This window comes from Festucalex cinctus, chromosome 16 (assembly GCF_051991245.1).
Source record: "Festucalex cinctus isolate MCC-2025b chromosome 16, RoL_Fcin_1.0, whole genome shotgun sequence".
Taxonomy (NCBI): domain Eukaryota; kingdom Metazoa; phylum Chordata; class Actinopteri; order Syngnathiformes; family Syngnathidae; genus Festucalex; species Festucalex cinctus.
The window spans coordinates 14,890,125-14,917,734 of record NC_135426.1 but is presented as its reverse complement, the minus strand read 5'-3'; the positions used below and the strand labels follow the sequence as shown (position 1 = coordinate 14,917,734).

At 44.2% G+C, this 27,610-nt stretch overlaps 2 protein-coding genes across 4 annotated transcripts; both read right to left on the bottom strand.

The window, feature by feature from the left end:
- Nucleotides 1-51: 51 nt before the first annotated feature.
- acin1b (apoptotic chromatin condensation inducer 1b) lies at nucleotides 52-15,058 on the bottom strand. 3 transcript variants are annotated; one of them, XM_077498910.1, is made up of 17 exons: nucleotides 14,876-15,058; nucleotides 13,072-13,137; nucleotides 12,842-12,953; nucleotides 12,498-12,568; nucleotides 10,547-11,590; nucleotides 10,301-10,374; nucleotides 8,014-8,134; nucleotides 5,056-5,101; nucleotides 4,831-4,976; nucleotides 4,567-4,713; nucleotides 4,323-4,488; nucleotides 4,113-4,258; nucleotides 3,646-3,753; nucleotides 3,464-3,571; nucleotides 2,984-3,368; nucleotides 2,081-2,178; nucleotides 52-1,179 (listed from the first exon to the last, which is right to left on the bottom strand). In XM_077498910.1, exons 1-17 carry the CDS (start codon nucleotides 15,008-15,010, stop codon nucleotides 868-870), a joined length of 3,285 nt encoding a protein of 1,094 aa, XP_077355036.1. In that variant the 5' UTR covers nucleotides 15,011-15,058; the 3' UTR covers nucleotides 52-867. The 3 variants fall into 3 exon arrangements, with proteins under 3 accessions (XP_077355036.1, XP_077355035.1, XP_077355037.1); XM_077498909.1 differs by having other exon boundaries at nucleotides 10,547-11,593; nucleotides 14,876-15,057; XM_077498911.1 differs by lacking the exon at nucleotides 14,876-15,058 and adding an exon at nucleotides 14,741-14,775 and having other exon boundaries at nucleotides 10,547-11,593.
- Nucleotides 15,059-15,626: 568 nt separating this feature from the next.
- On the bottom strand, nucleotides 15,627-27,371 carry efs (embryonal Fyn-associated substrate). The gene is made up of 8 exons (XM_077500406.1): nucleotides 27,224-27,371; nucleotides 26,739-26,869; nucleotides 24,692-25,897; nucleotides 23,697-23,819; nucleotides 20,444-21,385; nucleotides 20,300-20,356; nucleotides 18,750-19,007; nucleotides 15,627-18,491 (listed from the first exon to the last, which is right to left on the bottom strand). The coding sequence occupies exons 2-8, from the start codon at nucleotides 26,748-26,750 to the stop codon at nucleotides 18,306-18,308; spliced, it is 2,784 nt and encodes a 927-aa protein (XP_077356532.1). The 5' UTR covers nucleotides 26,751-26,869; nucleotides 27,224-27,371; the 3' UTR covers nucleotides 15,627-18,305.
- Between the last annotated feature and the right edge of the window lie 239 nt (nucleotides 27,372-27,610).

Genomic DNA, 27,610 nt, shown 5'->3' with positions numbered 1-27,610 from the left:
ACTTGTCAGTCTCCAAATCTGAAACAGAGCAAGAAGCCAAGATTTTCCCAGTTTAAGTCGGACAGCACTTAAATTTATTAACGTATTTGTCATGACTTGTGATACATTCAGCAGCAACAAAAATCAAGATAAAAAAAAAAAAAAAAAAAGGTAAAATAGTAAAAATGGAGCCATTTTTCATAGCTATTCAAAGACAAAACAATTGAGATAATCTGTTAGATTCCCTACTCACAAAGCGGCATTTAGTTGAAATTTCTGGATAAACCCAAAATGCGCTAGATCCTTTCAAGTTAACTTTTATAACTTCCTGAAAACTTTAATGTCCTACGGTTCAAGCATGTTTTGCTTATCAATATTCATGCCTTCTATGCATTTCTGTACTCTTCCAGTCAATCTGCTGAGCATTTAAAGTTTCAAAAAGACCAAAGTTCACTTAAAAGGCATTTTAGGGTCGCCCTGAAATGTAACTCCAAAGCCTCTCTCTCTCTTTTTTTTTTTTTTTTTTTTTTTTTTTTAAGTGTATATGGATTTTTACAGGGGACAATTTTCCTCTTAAAATAAACACAGATTATGATATCTTCTGTTTTAACATGCCTGATCAAATGTAAAAAAAACAAAAACTAAAGAATCCTCTCATCTGTAAAGATCAGTGCTGAAGCAACTGGGAACACAAACTGCTCAGAAAGGTTTTGAAGGATAGGGTGTCTATTTTGGACTTTATTATAGGGCTTTGGGAGGAATAAACTGTGGAACCACAGAAGTTGAAGGGGAAAAAAAGGCCTCCCAAACCTCAAGAGGACAACGCTGCTCCCTCCGAACGGACGCCACATCACGAGGGAAAGTCTGCCTTTCCCTCTTCCGCGTGCTTCAGCGGCGTCGGTCTCGGGTGTCGCTACAGCTACGAGAGCGCCGCCCAGTCGGCGGCCGTGCGGGTCGGCGCTCGCCTTCTTGCCTCCTTTCGCCATCTTTGTTCCGGCCTCGCTCCTTGTCTCGGTCGGCATCGCCTCCTCTGCCGGACGCCGTCGCGCCGGCAACAGCGCCTCTGCCTTCTTTTTCCCGGGCCTTCAGCCTCTCTTTCTTGCGTTCCTCCCGAACTTTTTCCTGCTCGTCTTGCTGCTCCTTGAGCCGCCGCTCTCGCTCCTTTTGGCGCTCGCTGCGCTCCAGCACTCTCTGTGCTGCCTGGTGAAGGGCGAAATAATAATGATTATGATGATAATAATAACTAAATACAGGGTCTGCAAGTAATATTTATTTTAATCGATTAATCTGTCAATTAATTTTTGGTTAATCAGATTTTTTTTTTTTATATTTCAATCTCTATGAAATACTAGGAAATTATTTCAAATTGATAATGCCATAAATGTGCAAACGAGTGAATTATGATTCACTTACTGGTTGGGTTACAAACGTCAAAAAATGTGCAAAAATGTTGATCATTGCTTTCCAAAGTAGAAGCACATGTTCGGAAATGTTTTATTTGGATTCAAAACAGATACTTATGATGTATCTGAATTTAGCCACCTATGCAATTACTGTTGAGAGGCTGAAACTCCAAGGATATGGACAATTTTAACTAAACAAGGTCTCCAAAAGGTTAATCGAGTCGCCAAAATAATTATCCATTAATTTAATAATCAATTGTAGTTGATTAATCATTGCACCTCTAAAATGTAAACAAGGTTCTGTGATCAGCTTACAAGACCAATTACTGCTACCTGAACTGAATAAATAAATAAATAGGAAAACCATGAATAACACATGCATTGAAAAATGTACCGCATTATCAAAAATAAAATATTTTAAACAGCTCATATTTTGCATGTATGCATGCATTTTGGCCATATTTAAAATAGCAATTTCGTTATACACCTGGCTGGCTAGGAAGTGCGTAGTTCTGTGTGGCCTGAGTAGTACTGATGAAAATTTGTGGCCTCCGCCAGCATTTAAGTGCCCATCGCTGGTATAGGCCATTAAACTTAACTATAGCATTGAAATTCACACACAATAATACAAAATAAATGTATTAAAAAATGTATGCAAATACAAGGCAGGCTGACTTCACTCACGGACAAACACTAACCTGTTCTTCAGTGAGGGGGAGCCAATATATACAAGGAGCTGCTTTGGTCTTGAGGAACAAGTCGTCGAGAAGCTTTGCGGGAGGCTCGTCTGTCTTCTCTGATGGTGACAAAACATAGGCAGGTCAGCTGCATACGTCTGGCTTGGCTGCTTGAAACTTTGTACATTCTTGGATATGAGACTAAGTTTCTTTTCAGCCCTACAATGGCATTTGAAGGCCACAGATAAAACTGCTGAATGTACTTGAGTTAGCTTCCCTCTTAACACCACTAGCTCTACGCCACCATTTCGTAGGCATTGGTGCCATCTAGAGGTAGTCACTGCACACAACACAACACATAGTAGGCTTTTTTTTTTTTTACGCATTCAAAAATATACATATATTTTAGCGGCCTTTGAAGTTCAAAGCACATCGTTGGCGATATGCACTACTTCCACAAACAACATTGCCGTGAACGCAGAGAAAGTTAAAGACACTAAACGGACGAGCGAAATCATTTTCACATTAGTTTGCATAAGACAAGAAAGGACACTAAATGATTTATCGACATGCTGGAAACTTTTGACCTGAGGAACATGCTTCCCAGCCTTCAAATATTTTAGAGAGGTCGCCTTGCTGCACCCGGGCAACTCTACATGAGAAAAGAGTGTGAGTGCTGGGAGGACTTTCTTGGAGTTTGATGGCTCATTTTAATGTTAAATGTCGAACATTTTTAATTTGTCGAGGACTGTTTGTATACACGTTTTGACTGAAGAGACATAGGAAGCACTTATTTTTGCATTATCTGTGAGAAAAAGGAATTTCTATGGAAGCTGATGCAAGTTAATGCTGGGGGGAAAACATATTAAAACTTACCTGATATCAGAGTTTTTGAATTGGAGACAAACAAATTTATCAACCTACCCTTCTTGTCAGTCTTCCTCTCTTTGCTCTTCGGCCTTTCCCGCTTCCGCCGTTCTCGCTCCCGCTCCCGGGACCTGGAGCGGCGCTCGCCTTTGTCCGGCCCCGGCCTGGCAAACTCGCGGATTTTGTCGCGGTCCCACTCGCGTTCTCCGCGGGCCCGCTCGCGGCGCTCCATTTGCCGCTGCCGCTCAGCCCACAGATCCCGCACGCCCACCGGCCCGCGCTCCCGCTCCCTATCCCTATCCCTGTGGCGGTCCCGCTCCTGCTCTCGTTCCTTGTCTCGCTCAGGCATGAGCGGGGGTGGCCGGCTCAGCGGCGGCGGGACCGGCTGGGGGACTTGCGGCTCCACGTGGTTCGGCTTCAACAAACCTTTGTGAAAGTCGAGCTGCGTGTGGGGGAACAGAAACAAAAACGTGAATGTGCTACTTCCTACAGGTCATTATTGGGACGTGTGCCAATCAATACGTGTATAGCCTTTACCTCATCCTGTTGACAGAAGTCCACACTGAGCACTTTGGGATTGCTCTGTGGCCATTTGACTCCATGAAGAGCTTCTCTGGTAGCCGCCGCCTCCTCTGTCGTAGTGTACTGGGAAGAGCGGAAAGAGTACCGTTAGCGCACGCACAAACATCTAAACTTTAGTGTAACAATTGGCGGCTAACCGTGACGTAGCAGTGTGACTTGATCTTGTCAATCCAGAAGCCCTCTTCCACCACGTTCCCCGTCTGCTTCAGCAGCTGTTTGAGCTGGCCCAACGTGAATGGTCGCACCTTTGAATGCACAAAATAAAGCATTTAATGACATTAAAGGCTCAAAATAACTGTTTGTTTTAGGAGCAGTACTGATAATCAATGACTTCATTTGAGGAGAAACTTTCCAATTTTGATGCACAACATTATCATGCGTAGGTCGAGGCCAGCGAAGCTTTTTGGGCGTCTCAGCAGTTCTGTTATTCATTGTGTTTTAATGAGGTGCAAAATGCGAATTTTCCCTCTCCAACAGCACTTATTTTGAACCTTGACATGATATAATTTTTTCTATGAATGGCAAAGGCAAATCTGTGAGGACCAAAGTTTGCCCACACCTGTTATAGTGAGATACTGCGCATGATCTTCTGGTCCAAACTTACCAGGTTGGTTACGTGGATAATATTTGAAAGTTTGCCACGGGGCGGCGAGGGCTGCCGCGTGGAGCGGATGGGGTCGTCAATTGTGATGGACACACCGGACCGCTGCTGACTGATGGAGCGACGCACCAAACCGTCATTGGGGGTAGCTAAGGACGAGAAGAGCGTGAATGGAAAGCTCAGAGACTTAAGTAAGATGTTCCGAGGATTCACCTTTCTTCAGCTCTCCGTCGATCTTCTCTGGTGGCTTCTCGGGAGGAGTTTGCTTGGATAGGTCTACAAGGGTTGGACGCGGGATTTCTCGCTGCGCCGTCTCCATGTCCTCTTCCTCCACCTCCTCCTCGCCCCGCCCGTTCTCCTGGCTGTCCCCGGGAACCACCTAGAGACGACACGCACACGCAATAGTAACAGGTCGGCAGACAAAAGACCGACACCCCTGTTCAAATGGCTCTCCTACCTGTGTAACCGTGCGTCGGATCTTTAGACCGTCGTCATTGTCTCCCTGGCCATTGTCCCTGTTGTCCTCATCACCAGACAGCTGCAGCTCCTCTGGGTGCAGGTCCACCAGAGCATCCTGGGCTATTTTGATATCTGGAATTAGAGACTGTGGGGCACATACAGGGACAGGATTGAGACATTATGAGAAACCACAGTAAGGGACATGAGCTCTGCCTGCTACTCAAAAACCGATCCATCCCTAAATCAGAGTTCCCCTCCCCACCTTGAGTGAGTCAGTAGTGATGCTGATGGAAGGCTTCTTGGCAGTGACCGTTGTGCTGGAGCCCCAACGCCTCTTTCTCCCCGCTGCAACTCCAGTGTCGGCATCTCCCGCTCCTCTGTCCGCATTGACAGGTGGCATCTTGTTGCCTGCGGGTGGAGCCACAGTCAAATCAGAGAAAAAGCAAGAGAAAGAATCTAGAAACTAGGGATGATCCAGTCCACCTACTGGTCAGGGAGATCTTGCGAGCAGCAAAAGCCTTTGGAGTGGTGCTCTGAAAAGTGAGGGAGAGACAGAAAAAGAACATACAGAAACCCCAAAGAGGGGTGGGGTGAGATGGGAACTCAAAACAGGCAACAGGAGGTCAAATAAGAAAATGTGACGAAGAGTTTTGGGGGGTTAAAAAAATGCCTGAGGTGAGCCCAGAAACTTCAGTGTTCCGCCTCTGCTCAAAGACACAAACATAAACTGTTGAGATATTACTTCTATGTGTTATGTATGCGTGCGCATATGTGAGATTCGGGTAAAGATGCGACAAACTAGTTCAGTGTGTTCACATCACATTTTCTGCATTTCATTTGAACTATAAATGAATTTATCGTACTTTTACATTTCAACTGTTAAGTACTTTTAAAAACACCTGTCCGTTCATTAGAAGCCATTCCATGTGAAAAATTCCTTAAATTTTGCATGTTTTCATTGAGGCAGAGGTGGAAAACTGAGCCTTGGAGATTTTTTGTTTTTAAAGTCACAAAGAATTTGCATATTTAACAATATACTGCAGAGTTTTAGCACTACCACTTGAGTCAGACTATCACAAATACTGCAGTATCAAACATTTGTTGTGAATTACAATGAGGAATGTTAATTCCTCGAGCAAATAGACATTTTAAATGGTGAAAAGTGATTGCCTGGTACCATTTGACACCTGATTCCTTACTGGCTCGACTAGGGCCCAACCACACGACCCTGTGCACTGTATCTAGGAAACAAGGATCCAATCAGGGAAGACGGAGAAGTGAGGGCATGCCTCGATTTGAGTGTGCAGGAACTGATCACTGGGGTGAACTTTTAGTCTTTGAAGGGGGGTTGCTGCATTTGTTCATCAATGGCTGTTCACAGAGTCACAATTAAGTCCTTGGGATGGTCAAAATGTCCTTGATTCTGCAGGCAAAGTCCATTGTGAGTCTTTTGGAAAGTCCTTGGAAACATTGTTTTTTTTTTTTAATCCATCTGAAGTGTTGAAATGATCAACAAAAAAAATATATAAGACGTGTATTTGTGGCATTCAGAACTGTAATCCAGGAAGCAGTACATGTGGGAGAACTCGAACAAGTGCCAAGCCTCGGGCGGAACGACGTCATGGAGGCAGAAACGGCACTTCCACAGCATTCAAGTCCAATCCGGAAAATCTTGGCTACACCACCCAGCAGGTCCAGCCAACAAATGACATTTCAACAGCTTTATGTCCACTGAAAGTTTGATCAAGGCGTCCATGTAGAGCAGCTTCTTCTGAACCGCGTCTGACAGTGTCGTGACATGACTTATTTCCATTCTGGAAGCGGGAGAAATGTCCACATTTGACTTGTGGTTGACGCTCAGTCCAGTGTCACAAAACAAGATGCCATCTGGACGGCACAGCCTCCCTTTGACCACGGTTATATATCAGCACCACAAGCGTACAGTCCAGTTTAGTTCAGTTCAGCTTCCAACACGAGAGGCAATGTTACCGTGACAACTGGGGTTTGCCGTTACCATGGATGCCTCTGCTGCTGCTGGTCTGACGTGCGATCCAGTTCCTGCTGGTGGCTCAGACTTTACTCAGTGGCACAAGGGGTTGCAGACTCTGGACCTAACTCGGGCAGCAGCGACGCACTCAGGCATATCGGGACAGGAGTTGAAGGAGGAGTAGGAGGAGTGGAGGAGGTGTTGTTGGTGGAGGTGGTGGTGGTAGTAGTACGCAGCTTGTACCATTAAGGGCAATGGAAGAGGCATGGGCACCTTCATAACAAAGCAATCAATGTGGTTTTAAAACAACAATCACACCATAAATATATTTAAGAGAGAAGTGTTCATGAGGGGATACAAAAGGCTCAAGGAGAGAGGAAGAAGAGAAGCAAGAAAGAAGCCATGATGCATCACTACACACCCCACCAATCATTAAATGCTTAAACTTAAAAAGTAGATTTCTTGAGAATAATGACTAGACCAAATTACCACCTGATATGAACATCTTAAGTGCAATTTTAAGCAGCAAATAGTGAAAGCACAATGCTACAAGACAAACAAGCCCTTCAATGCGAGACATGCAGTTTGGGCGGCGTGTTTTGGATGAGTTACGTGAATAACTACCCTGCGTCTGCACTCATGGGCCGATGAGGAGCATTTATGGGTAATTAGTTGGGTTATAAACGCAATGAATCACCACAACAAAAACTGGGTAAGATTTGCCCAATGATACAGTGGTGCCTTGACTTGGGTTGAGTTTAATTTGTTCTGCAATAAAATACTTCCCAAAAATATTTTCTAACATGTTTTTTTATAGTTAAAAATAAAAAACGTACTTCCCAGTAATACACTCTTAAATAACAGTAACAATTCAAAAAAGAATATTAAGCGATTAATTTAGTATTATATAGCTCCTTCAACATGCATGACTTGACTTGGACATAAACAAAGAAGACTGTCATTTAACCTGCATCAGCTGTTTAGTCACCAAGAATACAGTATAGATTATATGTCTATGAAAATTGTCATATTGTCTATCTATCTATGTTTCTGCGTTGTTTGTGTTCAACAATCAGTTGGTTAAAGGGTTATAACACTGCAACATCCATGTTAGTTAGTTTTGTTAGCCCATCTACGGATTTTGGGCAAAGGTTTTTGTGTGTGTGTGTGTGTTTTTTAAATATGTATCTATATATAGTAAGTTTAGAACAAAGCTTGACACTGACAAATGAGTAAAAAAAAAAAAAAATCAGTTTCGCGACAGCTCATACATTGAAAAACAGTAAGTAGGTTCATTTGTAAATCGAGGTACCACTGTACTTGGGTTTTTCTCCGGGTTGTGTTGGTTTCAAGTAAACCTTGTGTCAACTAGTCATGCTCGAGTCGTTTGTGAATGATGATGCAAGGTTTTAGCGGGAGATGGCCAAACATTCTGCCTGCCTTCTCAGCCAGACTTACCTCCTCCAGGCAACCTTCGCCATCGACAGGCTCAGCGCCCGGTGCTGACTGCTGGGCATCTCCGCTCTCCAAGCGGGGCTCCACCTCCGACACAGCCGCCTCGCTAGGCTCCGACACCTCCCTGCCAGAAGATGAGAAGAAACTGGTCATATGGGTCTATAACACTTATTTTCAATAGGGATTATTTATTCCTTTTCTAGAGTAGTTGTCCTGATTAGGGTCTAGGGGTTAGCTAAACAACTATTGTAGTAAATAAGATAAAATCAATCCGATCGCAATACTACCCTAACATGTAACTACCATCATCAATCAGTGTGTGTTGGGCCTTGTCCACCCTCATCTTCTCTAATGACAACAGTAGGACTTCGTGCACATTACTCCACTGAGAACGATGGTTTGACATTCGAATGGTTTAAGATTGCAAAGAAAGAGTGGCAGTGGCACTAGTACTTAACGTCACACAACAAAAGGCGCCCGTCGCCGTTCCCACATGCTCCCAATCCATCACCACCACCCAGTGTCGCCCTCTGGCTCGCTCCCATTCTTACCCGTTTTTGTTAGCCTCGGATAGCATCCTCGCCGGTCTCGAGGAAGAAGCGCCCGACGATAGAAACGAACCACACTCGCGCAAAGCGATCGTCCCAATCCGCGGAGGGTTTAAAAAAAAAAATCGACTCCCTTCGGAGGTGTTTCGATCACAGCACCGCTAATTACTGCGTCGCGATCAAGGATGCAATGTGAGCATGCTAGCCATGGTGGCTAGCGAAAGCGGCGTCAAGAAAAAAAAAAGAAAAAACAAACACACGCACCCAATTATATTGCGATCTCAGCCCAAAAAAATAAAATCTAAATTAGCGACTCCTAAACCTTGATACAAACTTACGACAATATTACTAATATCCTTGTAATTAATAAAAGGCCGGGCGTTGCCGTTAGCTACCAGCAGAAATCACACCAATGTAACAGGAGGAAGATGAGGCCCCATTCTGGAGAAAAAAGGCGATAGCCAATCCAATGGTAGGACGTCCCAAGACATGCCTGACCAAAAATACAACAAGCGATACAATCACACGAGTTAATTAGTTTAGATTACTTCAGCTGTCTGTTATTGGCTTTTGTTTGCAAAAGAACCTTAACGTGGGTAATGCAGAATTAATAAGCAATTACTTTAATTAAATAGTTTTGTCCAGGCACACGATACAACAACCAAAGTTCGTCCATTTTCTATTCTGCGTATCGTTAAAAAATAACAATAAAAAATCTGCTCATCGTTATTAGCATTGATATACTGTACAATACCAGAACTCATTACGCAGAGTACATACAAAACAACAATAACCACTCACACAATTTTGAATCTTCCATGTTTTTGTATGTCATGGGGGAGGAAGCACACAATGCAACCTCTACACAAAGGCTGGAGAGGAGACTCGGGCCATCCTGACAAATGAAGCAGATGTACTAAGCACTTGTACCCCGTTTTGCCCCACAAAAGAACAAATGCATCTTTATAATCATGGATAATATAAAACTCCACTACAACAGACTCCTTACCTGAAAAATGAATGAAATTATGTTGTTGCACACAATACGTTGCCGTTATCTATAATAATAAAAATAATAATAATAATAATTTTCCTGTTTGGAAGAAAATACACAGCAAAGCAAGCATGACCGGCTCTTATCATGCTTTTTGTTTCAGGAGCTGACCACCAGGTCATGCTCTGTAAATATATCACAACATTTTACATACTATAGACTAGGGGTGGGCAAAAAAAGCGCTGTTGTGTAATCCAGCCCGACTTGACTCGACTTGATGCACAGTTAAAATGTACTTGTTTCATTTTTTTAAATAGTAGAATTCTAAATTAAAAAAAAAAAAAAAGACTTATTAATTACTAAGATTGGCTGGTAACCAGTCCAGGGTGTACCCCGGCTACTGCCCAAAGCCAGCTGAGGTAGGCTCCAGCGCCCCCCGCGACCCTTGTGAGGAATAAGCAGTCAAGACCATGGATGGACTTATTAATTATTGAAATAAACACATAAAATAAACAAGTAACATTACATTGTTGATTTTAAAAATATTATTAAAATATTGGTTAAGTAGGAACAAATCCCCTCCCTCCTTTTTTTTTTTTAAATTCAACCACAAATAACCTGGCCCAAGTGCCTGTCAGCCCTTGAGCACAAACAATTGCTGTCACCGAACATGGTAGCAGACCTACACTTATCAATTAACAGCAATTTCAGCGATTTGGGTAAATTCTACTTGAGTGTTGCTGCAAACCTTTTCAGGAGGTGTCCTTTCTCTGTCCCTGTTCCCTTTGTCTCATCATCTGCGTGTTGGCCTAGCTCTGCTCTCTGTGAGATGATGGGACACACACAAATTCAAATGCAAATAAAGAGGGCTTCAACTTTTCACATAAATGGCAACAATAACAACCCTGAAATGTCCAGATCTTTGTTAGTGCCCTATCACAGTGATGCCCAAAGACTATATTGTGAAATTGCTTCCATTAGCTTAATCACTGACCTTTGGCTGCCTCACACGACGTGACTGAACCCTGCCGGACGATGACGATGATGATTTTGACGAGGAGTCGGACTGAGAGTCTGAATCGGATGAGGAACCCGAGTCCCGACCCCCGACCTTGCGGTTATCGTCAGCTGCCTGCTTTTTCTCGTCCAGCTGTTCTTCATCTCGCACTTTCGTGTCTTCCTCCTTTCGATCGCTCTGATCTTTTCCTTTCGTCTCGTTCCCCTCCGGAGACTCGCTGGTGCCCGCACTGGTCTGCGCCTCCTCGGACTCCATCTTGTGCACCAGCAGAGAGAGCGGGCCCGCTCTGCGCTTCACAGGGGGCTCGGGACTGCTGGAGCGGGATCTTGAGTTGGGGTCTCGTCTCTGCGAGGTGTGAGGCGGGCCACCACGTGGCGCGTTGGAGCATTCTCCATCCTTGTCATCGGTGTCTGGTGGGCTCTGCTTGGGAGTGTCCGGCAGGGGAAACAGGTCAGGGGGTGGTGAGGGAGGGGGTGTTGGGTGGCGCAGTTGCATCAAATTCTGGTGTGGCTGCGGTGGCGGGATGTGCTGTGGAGGCTGAAGCTTACGTTTGGACCGCACAGAACTGGCGGGCATCTGTGAAGGCTGCCCAGGGGCCCGGCTGCATTTCCGTGCTCCGCCGGGCCCCGGCCCCCAATCCTCGTCATCCCCGCTATCGTCATTGTCGTCGTCGTCTTCATCATCACTGTCCTCCTGGACTCGACCGCCGGCTGAGACACCGGCTGATCGGCTGAGGTGGAGGATAGAGTGGGCCGATCCGGTTTCGCTCGGTGCAACGCCCTCTTTCTCTTGGGCTCTGGACAACGCCGGGGGCAGTCCCTGGCGGTCTGGTTGGCCCAGAACACGTACCGACAGAGACGCCACGGCACGGGGAGGAGAGGGGGCCGGTGGTTCCTTGTGTCCTTGAGGAAAGGTAGCCCTCTGCAGCTTCCCGCTGGGAGCTTCCAGGTGATCATCTGGCCTATGTGAGGTTGTCCCTTCACCCCTCAGAGATCCTGCCCTCTCTGCCATAGGGTGATCCTGCTGTGAAAAAAATCCATACGTAATCAAGTGATTCTCAAAGTGTAGGGAAAAATATTCTATTATTAAGTCATCATTATAAAAACAAAAAAAAACACTAGGTCAAACATAAGAATAAATGAAAAAGTAACTGTTGGCAAGAAATTGAAGGGAGGTCAACATGCAATACATTTGCATTCAATACATGAATGTATTTATTCACTTTCTTTCACAAGCGGTGAAAGATGAAAATATGGATTAATTTTGACTGGCTGAAAAAAAGAGCGAATTGGTGTATTTATAATTGAAAGTGTCATCTGATGCTGAAAGGCATCATCACTGATTGGGGGCACGTGTTTAATCATTTCAGTATAATGCATTTCCTGATATGACAGTCAGTTGGTATACTTTTATAGCCCTTAGCATAATTGCCACAGATACATTTGCAATGTACAGTCTGAGGTGGGATTTGAACCTGCGACCTCCTGGTTACTGTACAATGCACTCTCCCAACTGCGCTACTGAACAGTATCAGAGAGCCGGTAATGATGGTCAGTTGTATGTGTTGAAGTGGGCGTGGAAAGTGGGACTTCAGTGTCCGTCACAATGAAAATGAATGGGGAAAAGTTGATATTTAACATTAAATTGTGTGAATACTGTAAGTACTGTGAAATCAGACGATATATTCCCAAGATGCCGTGAATTTTTAAGGACTTCTAATTGAATGACCCTCGTATATTTTAATTGAAACAGTGTTAATGTTTATGCTGTGTAGAATGTTTCAGTGGTTTACAATAATGTCATTATTGGGAATAAACCCTCTGCTTCGCTTTTTGTACAGCATACTTGGAAAGCTCGCTATTTTTTTTTTAGGTGGCACTTGGTGTTAAGAATTTACAAACCACTCGTCAACACATGGGACACTGACCTTTTCAGAGACACAGGATGAGCTGTCGTTGTCCGACTGGTCTTCATCCTCTTCTGGTATTGCTGGGCTTTCTGTCAAGCGGAAAGAAGAAAAAGAGATTTTACTAATAGCTGCAGCACTTAATACTTTGTGAATTATCGCTCACAAACTTGCAAATTCATCTGTAGAATACATTATATCTGAAATTATTCACTAAAAAAAAAAAAAGTCACATATTTGCACCAGGTATTTTTGTGGTGTTTCTGTAATGCCTCAAGTCAATTTTAACAGCTTCCCATCCAAATTAATGGAACAAAGAGCTTATTTACGCTATGACTGGGAATGTGTTTAAGAGCTTGTTATACCATCATTCCCCTCCTCAAGCTGGGCTTCTCTCTGCAGTCTATGACGGAGGAGTTCCTGCTGCTTGGCCAGATACTGTTGGATGAAGCTATTCTGGCTCATCTCTTCCCCGATCTGTAACAAAAATAAATAATATCCCTTTGGTGGGGAACTCAAAAACCAAAGAGTGGTCTATAGAATGCTTTAAAAAAAAAAAAAAAAAAAAAAAAAAGGAGAATTAAATCGGCACTACCTGAGAGTTGGGCTGCCGTCCGCTGTGAGAAGCGGATGACTTTTGCAGGTTCTCCAGCATCAGTGCCTGCATGGAACAGCAAAATGGAATCAAGATTAAAATTTAAAAAGAAAAAAAGAAAAAAGAAAAAAAAGGAACAAACACTTTTCCATTTATTATTTTATATTTAAGGCCTAGAAGTCCTTAACATTTGCTGTAATTATGTTTTTACTGTGTTCGCATAAGTTAGTAATAAAAAAATACGGCAAAAAAAGGGCACACTAGGTGTTTACTTACTGTTTTTAATGTTTTAAGATTTTTCCATACACATACTCTATTTACTGTAATCATAACTTAACACAAGTGAGTTATTTGACTGTAAAATTTTTAAGGCCTGTAAATGTATTTAATACAATTACTATAATTAGAAAAACTATGGCCCAGTGTAATACCACATGCAGACTTTACTGCCTCCCTGTTTTTAAATTTGCTTATAATTACAACCTAAAGCATGTTCTGTATAAAGATGTGCAATCGCGATGTGGCACAAGAAGGCAAAATCAGTTGCTGCCAACTGTTTTTCATCTGATTGTTTCATATTTACATCCCGGAAGTGTTTTCATACAAATATTTATTGTAATTCTAATTTTACGACTGCGCTAGCATAGATTAGAGCAGGGGTGGACAAATAATTTAGCAAAGGGGCCATAGGAATAACTGGAATGAGGTCAACATGCTAACCTCAACTTTGCCTTTATGTGTTAAGGGAAAAAATATTGTCTTGTTTCAAATTTCCGTGTAGATATGCTTATGTAATGTTACAATTAGGAGATACAAATTTGGAATAAAATTATTGTAAGTGGTCATTAAAATGAACACTTTAAAAATTCTAACAATAATTTTGTGAATTTACTGGAATTAGGATTGTACTACAGCACTAGCATAAATTACAGTAAACTTAAGCCTGGTGAAAGAAGTGTTTCTGAATTATTTTGAAATGCGCTTTATAAATTAAATGCATATTATGATTATATTATTATTATAAGAATACCTCGTCATGCAGCACACTAAGGCACGCTCAGTTATTATTAGTGATGTGGATTTACTGCTGTTTTTATTTATTTATGGCCTCGAAATGGTTCTCAAACAAATTTTTACTGCAATTACGACTTCACTACTACGTTAGCGTAATACAGGGACAGACTACGGCGAGCTCCGTGTTACGTCCATATTAGGGTTACGCCGTCATCGTATGAACGGAGGGTGCGTCGTAAACTGAGGACCACCCATATCAACAGCTATGCACCGTGCACGGTTTGTTGGCGGTAATTCGAGTCTACATGTAAACCGTGCTCCATGGCCTTGATACGGCCGCAGGCTTTTGTGGCAGAAATGACAACAAACATAACAACTTGGGCCCTCACGACACGAGTGGTTGTTTATTTCCGTTTTTTTTAAATTTATTTTTACGTTCACGAAGAGCGGCCGTTCGCTCATTTCCGCTCAGGCCTCCACTTGACAGGTGCACACTCCAACTGTGCAACACGGTGCCCCACAACTACAGTAGTTACCGATTCAGCCGAGAAGCTAGGCTCCCTGTTAGCTTAGCCATTCTGGCGACGTCCACCATTAACAGTACACCGTTCCAAGTGTTAATGTGTTCTATTTGACACCGACGCGACTTGCTTACTTCTTCCCGCTTCCGAGCCGTCACACACCGTTAAGACCCTCCAGCCCCCCCTCTCCGCCACTCTCCCCCGCCAACCTCCTGCTAGTAAACTTGTCCACACTCCACACTAGGCGCAAAAACAGTCTCTGAACTCACCCCCTTCAGTCGCTGGATGAGTTTGTTCTTCGCCCCGCTTTTGGACAGGTTTCTCTGCTCTAGAGCGGCTTTCAAATCCGCGACTCTGAGGGATTGTAAAGGCTGTCCATCAAGCGTAATATCCTCGTCCGCCATCTTGTCGAAAGTACTCCCGACAAGCGTCGTTTCGGCTGGCGCTCGCCGTCATAGTTCGGCAGTTTCCGGAAAACTTCGTTCCGTGACCAACCCATGACTCAATTTTAAATGGTAAATGCAGATGGAGTGTACTTATATACCGAATTTACATCAAATTCTTCCAATTTAAATGAATTGAAATGCCAATTATGTACTCCAGCCTTGAAAAACCCACATTTTCCAAAAATAAATACATAATGGAAGAGAATTAAAAATAAAAAAAAATTAAAAAAAGTGAAAAAAAAATTGTAGACACTGTAGTACAGTGGTGTTGGTGTGCTTTTAAAGTGCTTATAGTGAATGAATCAGTCTTCAGGAGTCACTCTCCTCCATGCTCCTTGTGAAGGTCTTCATTTTGAATTTGAATGCCCAGTTCAATAAATTGCTCAAAGTACATCAGTAACCTACACTCTCCTATGATTCCATCTTCACTCCATCGGTGGCATACCTGAATATGGAGTGTCATTTGTAAAGCGGCTCACATAATCAAATTTAGGCTGATTTCAAAAAGTAACTGGAAATTAGCATGGTACCACCGTACAGTACAGTAACAGCACTGCAACACACTGGTACACTGTTCCTTATTGCAAAAATGTATTTGTTTATTCTGGACTGGAATACAAGGCAGACATAACATAGTGTTCAAAAGTGAAGCGGTGTTCTGTCTTGTTAGACCGCAGCAAACAGGGATGACTTTGTTCACGAGTGTAAAAAACTTGCATTCAACATTGACAGTCACTGGTATAGTTTTCCAAGAAACAGAAAGGGGGGGGGGATTTTCAAAATAAAGCAGGGTTAAAAAACTTTCGAGGGGAGCTCTCAGAATTCTCACATCAAATGTAACTGTGCATTTTGTGATTTCAGTAAGATATTCATGATCGTTTTTTTCCCCTTCCAACGGAACTGAACCAAATTCAATTACCGCAAATGCAATATACCTCCACTGTCGCAAGCTGACTTGCACTACTGACACTAGCAACATGGCTGTGAACAGAGGAAGAGCTAGTTTACAAATGCACCCCCTCTAGTGACCAGCTTGAGAACCACCGCAATACAGCACCAAACCAAAACTCACAAAAAATTGTGCATGACAAAGTCAGGCATAGTAAAGCTATGAATGAAAACAAACAAACATAAATGTTCATAATAAATATAAAGGTTACTTGCGTCTCTTCAAACTCGTAATAGGTGTAGGTTCCATTAATACTTCAAACATCCACAAGGTGACACTCCAGCAGAGAAAATAGGATTGGAAGGTAGCTCAAAGCATGCTTGGAAATATGAGGTAAAAAATTATGGTGTGTCCATATGATCCTATTTCAGACAAAGTAACCCTTGATTAGTAGCCTTGGCAAACGGCTTGATTATGTTCCAGCTTTGCAGAAAATAGATGAAACATGGGCACAGTCCACCATTGAGTGCCACACTAATGTTAAAAAAAACAACAACAACAAAAGAGCAGGCGACATGCGTGTAACGTGAAGCAATGGGTAAACTTGGTAGACAGGTTTTATGCATGCTGTTGCAAGACTGGGGGGGGGGAGCAGCCATGGTAAGAATGAAAGATACTAGGACAATTTGAAGGAAGGTTAAAAAAATGAAAGAAGGCTGGAAGGAAGGAGACTAGAATAGGTTTAAAGAAAGAAAAGAGAAAGGAAGGATGTGACACAGGAAAGAAGGATTTTAATAGTATTGAAAGAAAGAATGGATAAATGGGGAAAAAAAATAGTATGAATTGAAAACAGATTAGAAGGATGGTAGGGAAAAAAAGGAATGAAAGATGTAAAAATTAAAGGATTAAAAAAAGAAGAGATGGAGAAAGGAAAGAAGAAAGTGAGGAAACAAGTATCCGACTATAACGATAAGGAAGAATGAAGGAAGGACAAAAGAATGGTATGAACGATCGAAAGAAAGGTGGAATAAAGACAGCATATCCAGCTATAATAATCGAACAAACTAACGTTGAATGAGTGGCCTTAACAACATGAACACAGTTCACAATTTAGAGTCATACGAATGTCAAAAAGCACGATGCAACATGTAGATGGGTAAACTCGGTCCGCAGGTTTTGTATGCCTCTCTGTGACCGTGGGAAAGAGTAACTAACTGCCTGGGGACAATTCGTCCCCCTGACTTTTTCACGCTAGGGGAATTCTTGTCAGGCAGGAATTGAAGTGTGCTGAGATGGATAACTACACGAACACAAACAACATGAGCGCAGGCGAAGTAAGCATGGAGGGTGGTGGATTGCTGGCAAAAAAAAAAAAAAAAAAAACGGTCTTCAAGTTAAAAAGTAGGTCGAAACCAGAATGTAAATGTCACTTTCTGTCCTGGATTTAGCAGAGGTGGGAGTAAGTCACATACAGTAGCTCACAAAAATGAGTGTGTGGGACAACACTGAAGAAATAAATAACACTTCCCTAATTTTCACTGAGCGGTGTGCTCACTTTCGCTGCCAGCGGTTTACATATTAACAGGAATACACAATACATTTACAGCTATTCACGCTTTATATTGCCCACTTTACATTATAACGGTGACATTTCTTCAGTGTCATCCCATGAAAAGAATATTTATTAAAAAAAAATGTGTGGTGTACTCACGTTTATGATACTGACACATAAGTCAAGTCTTAACCTTCAAATTACTGTAAAAAAAAAATCCCTTCAATTTGAATCGTCGTAGAATTTCAAGCCAGTTGAGTCAAGTCTTAAGTAAATTCCAGAAATCTACAGATGTCGACATTATAAATTTCCCTTTCTATTAGCATATAATTCTGCTTGAACCAAGGATTATATTCCTCTTCTTTTTTTTTTTAAGACAAGTTTTTGCACTTCGCCACTGGTGGGTTTGTCAGGTTTGTGTGCACTATATGTAACATTACTTTTCTTTAAAAAGGCAAAACAAATATTACTCTCTTAAAATTACAGCCTCAAATGTAAACAGATTTGTCAACTCAGGTAAAAAGTCAGGTAAAATTTTGAGACTTGTGTTGGACTTGAGTCAATTGATGTGACTTGAGTCCCCCACCTCTGATATTTAAAATAGGGAGAAAATAGATTATAAAGCAAAGCTTTTAAGAGCTGCTTCCGGTCATCAATAAGTTAACACGCACAAGAGGGGAAAGGGCAGAGTCAAGCCACACAACTGAAAAAACAGGGGAAAAAAATAGTGTAATAACAAAATAAGGCATTTTCCAAGAGAGAGAAAGGTGTGTAGTGTCAACAAGGTTTTTCACACGGCCTGTCCCAAAAGATCACGAGGAGATCTCGGCCAGGCGCTGGAGCAGAGTGGAGAAGCCGGCGGCCTGCTGGGAGAGCTCGGCGACGCGGTCCACCATCTCCTGGGAGGCAGACACCGACGGGTAGTTTTGTGCGGCGCCCTTTGTCGCCACAACCACCGCCTTCAGGGCCTGGCAAAGGCGACCCCCAGAGGTTGTGATCTGGAAGGGAGAGGAGAGGGCAGTTAGGAAATTTCTCTGATGAAGCGAGACATTTTGACAATTATATTATGGAACGTTGACAGAACAAAGGAAGATTAAATGGAGGTAAGAAAGAAGGGTGGAAGAAAGACTGAAAAGACAAAGAAGGAAACAAGAATGCATGAATGGTAGGAAGAGAGGAAAAAAAAGAGTGGATAAAAGGAAGAGACAAAAGGAACAAGGATGCTTGTGAAGAAAGAACAGATGGCGACAACGCACCTTGGCCCGGAGGTCACCAGAGGTGAGGAGGCGGGAGAGCGTGTCGCCAATGAACACCAGCTTGTGCGCCGTCACGATGAGGCTCTTGCCGCGCGCCACGAAGATGCGCGGCGGCTGGTTGCCCTGCACGCTGGTGAAGAGCACGTCGATGGCGTCGGCCAGGCAGGACAGGTGAGCCAGGCTCTGGGACGAGTAGAAGGACAACAGCTCCGAATCCTCCAGGGACAGGGACACCGGCAGGGGAGGGGAAGGGGTCAGCTGAGGAGAACACGTGGACAAACCATGAGTGGATTCATGATATTTCTATTCATTTCATATCATATCCCTATCCTCTCAACTATACAGAGACGGGACCCAGGAAACACAGACTAGCACAATTAGATACAGTACGTTCGTGAACGGCTGTTGAAAGGCTCCTTGTTTCTGGCTTGTTGTCCTGCAGACTCTCGTGCTATGTAAGGCCAGATTGTTACTAGAGACAAGTGACCTCTTGTTGGTTCGCCGGGGTGGAAGCGAAGATTTCAGTGAGAGGGCCAAAATTCACACAGTGCAGACATCGGTCATCCAGAGGAAATTTGATAATAAAAAGACACTTACTAATCGTCCCATGACGGCTTCATATTGATACTGTCAGTGATTTCCTGAGAAAAACTTAATGCTTTAAGAGGTAATCAGGAAGAGAGCCAATCAGCTGGATTCCTGGAGTCACACATCCCCTTGGTAAACAGACTCATGACTCATTTGTCAGTGATTCCAGATCCAGCGCCATGAGAGAACAGCACAATCTCACTCCATGGGTCAGAAAATGACTACAAATTATTAGCTCTTTGACCGCCAAAAACATTTAATAACAATTAGTAAAATCACAATGTATGTGGGTATAAATGACGTCAACTACGTTTTTCTGTTTTTTTAATAAATGGTCAGTGCAACGTCTTCTGGAGTGCTGCCTATTCAATGGGTTGTGAAATCAAAAACACCCACTAACTATTTTAATGGGCTGCCAGTGTATCAAATGACAGTGAAACATGACTGATCTAATGAAATAGAAAGTTTGAGGATGACGTAAATGATCAAAGCCTTTGTCACATTTAACCTAATTCACAGAGCATCACGAAACAAACAATATCATCGTCAAAGTAAATAATGTGGAGAAAATGTGTATTTTCACAAAAAGCTTGTTTTCTCCTTATTTTTCAATTTTAGCTTGATTGTCACTCAAATGACTTATTTCCAAATGGTGATTACTAAGGAACGGAATAAGGTAGAACATACTTAATTTTTCTAATGAAAGAGTGGAATGAGATCTTTCATTTGGTACCCACATTGTATATGTAGTAAAAGCACACAATATTCCGTTTTCCTTGAAAGATGAGTTAAAATGCTCAAAATCGGCTGGCATTGTGGGGGTTGTTTTTGATAACGTGTGGCAGTAAAAAATTTAACCTATGCCGGGAACGTATAAATGCTCTTCCATTAGATGCTGTCGACTACTTTTCTGCCTGGAAACAGTAAGGAAAGCATCGTTGTTGACAGTGGTTGAAACTTACTCTTGGCTCTGAACTGATCGTTTGTCCATTCTGAGCCAGGGGAAGTTCTGGTTTTCCCTACATGGTGATAAAAGGATACTCGGTCAAATAACGGCATGAATAACAATAAAAAAAAAAATTCTCAGTGAGCATAAAATAACCAACCTGCAGTTTCACATAGCCAACACTGTCACCATTAGGGACCGGAGCTGGGACGGGAGTCAAGCCAATCCCGGCGTACTCGTTGCTGGGATCTTCGTCTCCGTTGCTGTGGCCGACTGTGAGCGTCACCGTGGCCAAAGAGGGAGGCAAGGGGAAGGCTGGTTGAGGAGTCGGTGGCAGAGGCCGTTCCTGAATCCAGCTACTTTTACGGGAGCCCATTCCACCTCCGGTTGACTTCCCGTCCGACACCGGCAGAGCGGGCAGCGGCCTGCGGGATAAAGACTCCTGGGAAGGAAGTCGGGGGCGACCCTGAGCCTGCAAGAGCAGGGCACTTTCCTCCAGGGACCGCTGCACCAGGGAAAGGAGTCCTTCCGACGGTGGAGCGTTGCCGATCGCCGATAACGCGGGCAGGAGGTCCGAGAGGCGGGCCCAAGCCTGCTGAAGGGGCGGCGGCGGGTCCCCGGAGTGGCTGGCTTTCCACGTGGACAGGATTTCGGCAAGCGAAGTGGCCAGATCCCGAGACGACAGCGCGGCAGGCGAGCAGGAAGTGACGCTCAGCACGGCGTGGACAAGGCCGGAGAGCGAGGCCCTCCACTGGACATCCCCGGAACCATTGCTGGACACGGAGAGACGACGAGTGGAGCTGGAGGAAGACGAGGACGAGTGGGGGAGGACTTCCGCGTTCAGGGCGGGCATGTCGTAGACCCCGCAGTCTGGGGAGTCCTGCTGCTGATCCCCAGAACTCGTTCGCTTTTCAGAGCCTGGGACGCAACAAATCTGACTGTTCTGGCTCGCGTCCTCCCCGGAAAGGCTGGGGGTGGACTCGCCATGACCCAGAGGGACACCTGGAAGAGTGGGCACACTGTACACGTCGTCCGCATCAGCCGCGCTTGGTTGGACTTCTGATGTGGACCCATTCAGCGCCATGGTGGGGACATCATACACCTGCAGGTGGAAATGGATCATCATCCACCCATCGTCCATTTTCTATGCTGCTTATGAATGAAAATGAATGAAAGATAAAGGAGAGAATCACGTAGCCTTAAGTGGCCAATCATTGGGCGATCAAGGAAATCGCCTAAAAAAAAATATATATATCCACTCTCCAATCCCCAGTATAAAGACATTGGGGTATATTCACTAAGAAGGCGCTGCGTCCGGTAATAGCGCGAAATATTGCATCACAACTGCACCCACAGTCTGCGCCCAGTTACCCACCTATTCACGAAGGATATTGCTCTAATCATATACCGACGCAAACACGCCCACAAAACTGACAGCTTCGAGCAAATTTGCACCTGATTTACCATACATGGCAATGGATTTGCGGCAAAAACATGGTTGTTATAATAACAGTTGCGAGAAAGATGACATTATCAGAAAGCGAGGTTGGACTGAGAGTAAGCGTTTATAGCGCCATTAAAATGTACAGAGCAGAAAGGACGACGACGACGTCATTCATTCATAAAGTACAAATTATTGGGCGATCGTTTTTTAAAAATATATTTTCAGAGTTTGGCGTGGGCGTAGGGCGGCACGGTAGTCGAGTGGTTAGCACGTCCGCTTCCCAGTTCTGAGGTCTCCGGTTCGAGTCCAGGCTCGGACCTTCCTGGGTGGAGTTTGCATGTTCTCCCCGTGCCCGCGTGGGTCTTCTCCGGGTACTCCGGTCTCCTCCCACATTCCAAAGACATGCATGGCAGGTTAATTGGGCGCTCCGAATTGTCCCTAGGTGTGCGTGTGAGTGTGGATGGTTGTTCGTCTCTGTGTGCCCTGCGATTGGTTGGCAACCAGTCCAGGGTGTCCCCCGCCTACTGCCCAGAGCCAGCTGAGATAGGCGCCAGCAGCCCCCGCGACCCTTGTGAGGAATAAGCGGTCAAGAAAATGGATGGATGGATGGATGGCGTGGGCGTACAGTATGCATCTGGCACGTAAAAATGATCGTAAAATGCATCCCCGCCATTGCTGATAAGCCCGGGTTACATTATGTCCTAAACCTCTACACCACCGATTGCTCCATTTTTACCAGTTAGCGCCGTGCAAAGCAAACCTTTAGTGAATATCCCCGATTTAATAAAAGAATCCTTCATGAAATTTATGATGATATGTAGCCTGTGGATTAAATAGTGAAGCGTGATTCAGTGGCCAAAATGCATCCGAGTACTTGGCACAAAATGCACATTGAATGAGGACAATAGAATGTGCACAGCAGGGGTAAAACAAGCAGACGATAGCTAAGTTTCAGTGGATAAAACACAAAATATTTCATATTAGCTTTAATACGAATGTATTAATGTCAGCACATTTATTTCTTAATTTGGCCCCTTTTTTTAATCACATCATCTTTAAGCCATTTATTTTTAAGGGTAAAGTAAGGTGAATTTAAAATAATGGAGTAATAGTGTGATCACAGTTTGTTGTATACTTGTGGTTTAAACTGTAAAAATAGGCATTTATGAACATTTTTGGGAGACAACTACACACAGTTTTTCGCTGTTTGCAGCAGGGCTCGGTCACTATGCCCCGCGAGCAGACAAGGATTACTGTATCAAGTGGACCATTACAGTTAATGAAGTAGTGAAATGGCGGGACTTTTCAATGCATGTGCAAGCATTCATTGAAGAACCTCAGGGAACCCACGCACAGATGCATCAAAGTGTCCCTAACCACCAAATGAAGGCGGGGTTATATTTATCCGGTTGAACAACCCTGTGTCAACGTATACGCAATAACTGGAGCAAAAACGATCCAACAGCTGGCATGCACATTGGAGACCATTGGTGCTGTGGCCTTGGTGCGGCCCTAACAGATGGGTGTGACCGGGAGAAAATAGCAGCAGCACTTGGACCGGATCGACAGGCGACCACAGCAGACCAAGACAGGTGTGGTTTTGCCTTGGGAGGGTGAGAGGGAAGCAACAGGGACTAGTGGTGGGGGCGGTGGGGAAGTGGTTTGAAGGCATTTTGAAGTACTGACGAATTTACAGCAAAAGAAGAAAAAAAAAACACTCACCACAAGCACTACTTTTTGACCAAATTAAACTCTTCAACTCACTTCACTTTAGATCCTCATACGAGATACTGTATTTACATCACTTGGACATTTTTGTTTTGTGGCTTGTCATCAAAAGTTTTGTAATATTGTCACCCTCTTAAGTCATAATTAGACCAAAAATATTAATGCCTCAGGATGCTGGCCACCTGTGCTAAAATCAGCTACATCTTCAACAGAGAACGCCAAACGAAAAAGACGTCATCACCTCCGTCTCCAAGCCGACGTGCGGGGGGACAGTGCGAGGCGTGTCATAGATGCCGTCATCGCCATTGCAGAGGACTGTTGGCACTGCGCACTGCCACCGGCCGCTGGGTGGCGTGTCGTACACCTATTAACCACACACACACACAAAAAAAAAAAAAAGACCATTTCCAATTTGGCTAAAGTGAATATGTCGAGGTGTTGATACCATATAATACAATTAAACTACATAATTTTAGCCATTAAATTTTAACTTCGTAAATACATTATAAATATAGAATAGTATGAATATAAAAAAAAATATGCAAGCATAAAATGTATATAAAATAATGTACAGTATTGATAGGAATATCGGCATCTGCCATTTTGAATAATCATATGCCTGATAATAGAGCCTTTTTTTTTCCTTTTTTTTTTTAAAGTGTTAACTACAGGGATCTAATTATTTAAGAGATAATGTTGGTCCTGCACTTTCTGTTTTTGTTTTATATTAAAACTAAGATAAGTAAAATTTTAATACAGTACTTCAGATATTTTACATTTTGGAAAACCTTATTTACTGTAGAAAACAATAGGGAGCCATTTACTTAAGTTTTTATTTAAATTTTGAAAACATTGTACTGCCCTGGGACATCCCTGTACTTGTTAGATTTTTAAAACAAAGATGTCAATTGACAATTTTTTTTAACGCCAATATTTAAGAGTTATTCAATAAACATATTCTTAAAAATTCCAAAAAATTAAGAGCTGGAGTTTGTATTTTTTCAAAATTTGATGCTGATATTTTCCTTTTTAGAAAATGAATATCGGCTCCAAATATCAGTTATCGGCGAACTTGACCACTAATAATCGGTATCGGGCCGCCCTAAAAAAAAACAAAAAACATATCGGTCGATCTCGAGTATTGATAAGTGATTTGTGCTGTGAATACCCCTAGATGGCAGTAATGCCTAATGAGCAGAGTTCCACAGCAAGAAATAAAGTGTTCAATTCACAAACCTGATCATCCACAGGATCTGCATAATCTTGATTTTCTCCTTTGCCGTTATGCACGCCGTTGCTTTTCTCCAGTTCCTGACTGGTCTGCCTGCTCACCTCCTGTGCCTGAGATCCAGGATTGGGGGCCACGGCGCAATCGCTTGACAAAGTTGCGGTCTGCTGCCCGTCTTTCCGCGTGACTCCCCTTACCGGGGGAGCCGGCGGCGGGGGCTTTCGGGTGAAATTCGGCGATCCGGGAACTCGGGGATGGCCGGCTCGTACTAGCAAAGGGGACCCCCGGTGGCTGGCGAGACCTGGTTTGCCTCTGGCTGCAGCGGGGTTGGGTGATGGGCCTTTGAGGAGGGGCCCTGGAGGCGCTTGGGCAGGGGACGATGAAGTTCTTTGAAGGTTTACCGCCACAGAAGAGGGGGTTTGATACATCCCAGGAATGTCCTGACCCACTTTAGACTGGTGAGTTGCGCTGACAGAGGAGGGGCCATTAGGGCAGGCAGCCAGAACTCCTCCAGTTGGGGTTTGGTAAACATCCTCACCGGCGAGTGGTGTTCCTTTCGGCACCAAGTAACAGTCGTCAGAAGGTCCTGTGGTTAGCGTTTCCCGAGGAACGAGATATGTGGTGTCCTCGGAATCATCGCCAACTCTTGCGACTCCGCTGGGGGAGAGGTACACAGATTCTGGAGCCCCTGGCTGCCGGGCATGCTGAGCTGATGAGGGTAGGGGGCTCACCGGAGTCTGATAAAGAGCTCCCGTCGCATCCGTGCCCCGTCCTCTTAGGGAAGGGGAGCGCGGCCGACCCCCCATTCCTATATCCCAGTCAGGCCTGGGCCGGGATCCAGAACTGGAGTGCGAGCGCGGACGACCGCCGTCCGCCTTGCGAAGCTCGCCGGGTCTCGAGGCCACGCCGGCAGCTCGGCTTTCTCCTGCGGCCGGCGGGGAGCGGTACACGGCATCCGCGTCGTCAACGCTGCCGCGGGCCAGCGGCAGGCCAGGGGACAAGTAGACAGAGTCCGGGCTGGGGGCCGGGGCGGTTTGAAGGAGGCGCAGACGATTGGCCGGGGCGATGCCCTGCCGGCCGTGCAGGGAGCAGAGCCACCAGCCGGGCCCGCCACTCTGCTCCTGCTCCAATACCATCAGGATGTCCCCCTTCCTGAAAGCCAGTTCCTCTGGGCTCTCCGCTGTGTTGTCAAAGAGTGCCTTCGCCAACACCGTCTGACGGGGAGGGGAAACATATGAAAATGAGACCCCAAAACTGGTTTTTAATAGTCTTATTTCAGACGGGCAAGACAAACTAACATTTGTGCATCCCGAACAATAAGGACATTGATGGCAATGCTAAACAGCTCGGTTGTTTCTGAGCTTGAATACAAGACAAGAGGAACGACGTCGTCCACGACTTGAGAGGAATAATAGACTCAAACTCCATCCATCCATTTTCTATAGGGTACATCCACAGTTGAGTCCCAGCGGACATTGGAGGAGGGGCAGGACATACCATGGACTGGTCGGCAATCAATTTTATGACACATAAACAAACATTCATCAGTCTATCCATTTATTTTTTGCACAGTCAGGGATGGTGTTACACCAGAGCGATTTATTTTATATTATAAAATACATTTTATAATTTGTGTTCCCATTTGTAGAAAGTCACACAAGCACATGAAGGATAGAGAAGGCCAGAGTCTAAATTTGATCGCCAAAACCTCAGAACAGTATGGCAGGTATGCTAACCACTTGTCCATCATTCTGCTTGGACTCAAGTTAAAATATTAAAATATGCAATGTTCATGAAATGCCACATAAGGATCAATGGTCAAATGGACACTGGACAGATCAGCTTAATGGTAATGAGCGGTGAGAGCAATACGGGGTGGATGAGAGCCACATCTGTCCCTTGCTGTTTCGGGCTTAATTGTCAACCCAATAGCCCCCCCTTACATTTTTAAAGCCAAACCCCCTGTGGAACAGTGCCATGTGGAACCCCACAGCCAAAATATTACGTCTACAAAATCAGACAACTACTCAATGTAAAGACGCTTAAGATACTTACAGAAACAGACATGGCTGTAAAGTTGTCAGGGTTTTTGGGTCTCGGAGAACGTCGAACTCGAGTGTTCCGGTCGGTCAACGGGGTCCATTCAGCTCACATCGTCTCCGCCTTGTGAATCACAAACGCTGGGCCTGTGTGAGTCGTTCGGACCCGTTACTTACAGCCCAAATTAGGCGAAATAAAACCGACATGAAGGCGACCGTCCACCACCTGTCCCGTCATTCCACGCCCCAGTAACGTTAGAAGCTAAACCTAGCTTAGCATCCGGTTCTGCATTCAAATGCTATCCGAATTCGTCGTTTGCTGCGGTGGGTAAATGTTAAATGTCGTTCCAATGGGATGTAATTCATTACCGCGGCCTAGGTCGCTAACATTAGCGGTACTAAAACGCTGGTTCTGTTCAGTATTTTCCACACAAAGGAGGTCAAAACCATCCGAGGGTTGCTCGCGATGCCGTAAAAATAAAAACCAAACATATAAATTACCTTCATGATACGAATTCGCGAGTAAACTTCACATCGACGTTCAATACGAGATGAGGTGAAAGCGCATCTCAAGCGTAAAAATCCAGTGGCCATTCGCGTTCAATCATTTTCGGTCGATGACAACAAAAATGATCTCTCCGCCTTATCCTAAAATGACGTACTTTCGCCGATCTATAAACAAACCGGAAGCGTTAGCGCCAGTTACTCGCCTCAATCCAGTTACTTCTGAGATCGCCTAACTGGCAACTCGCTCGCTCTCTGATTGGCTCCTTGCCGCTAAGTTGCGTTGAATGGTCGATTAAAAATAGATGGAAATCAGACAACCGGGAACTGCAAATATAATCAACAAAATTTAAACAGAATATATGGGCGACATAAATTTATAAA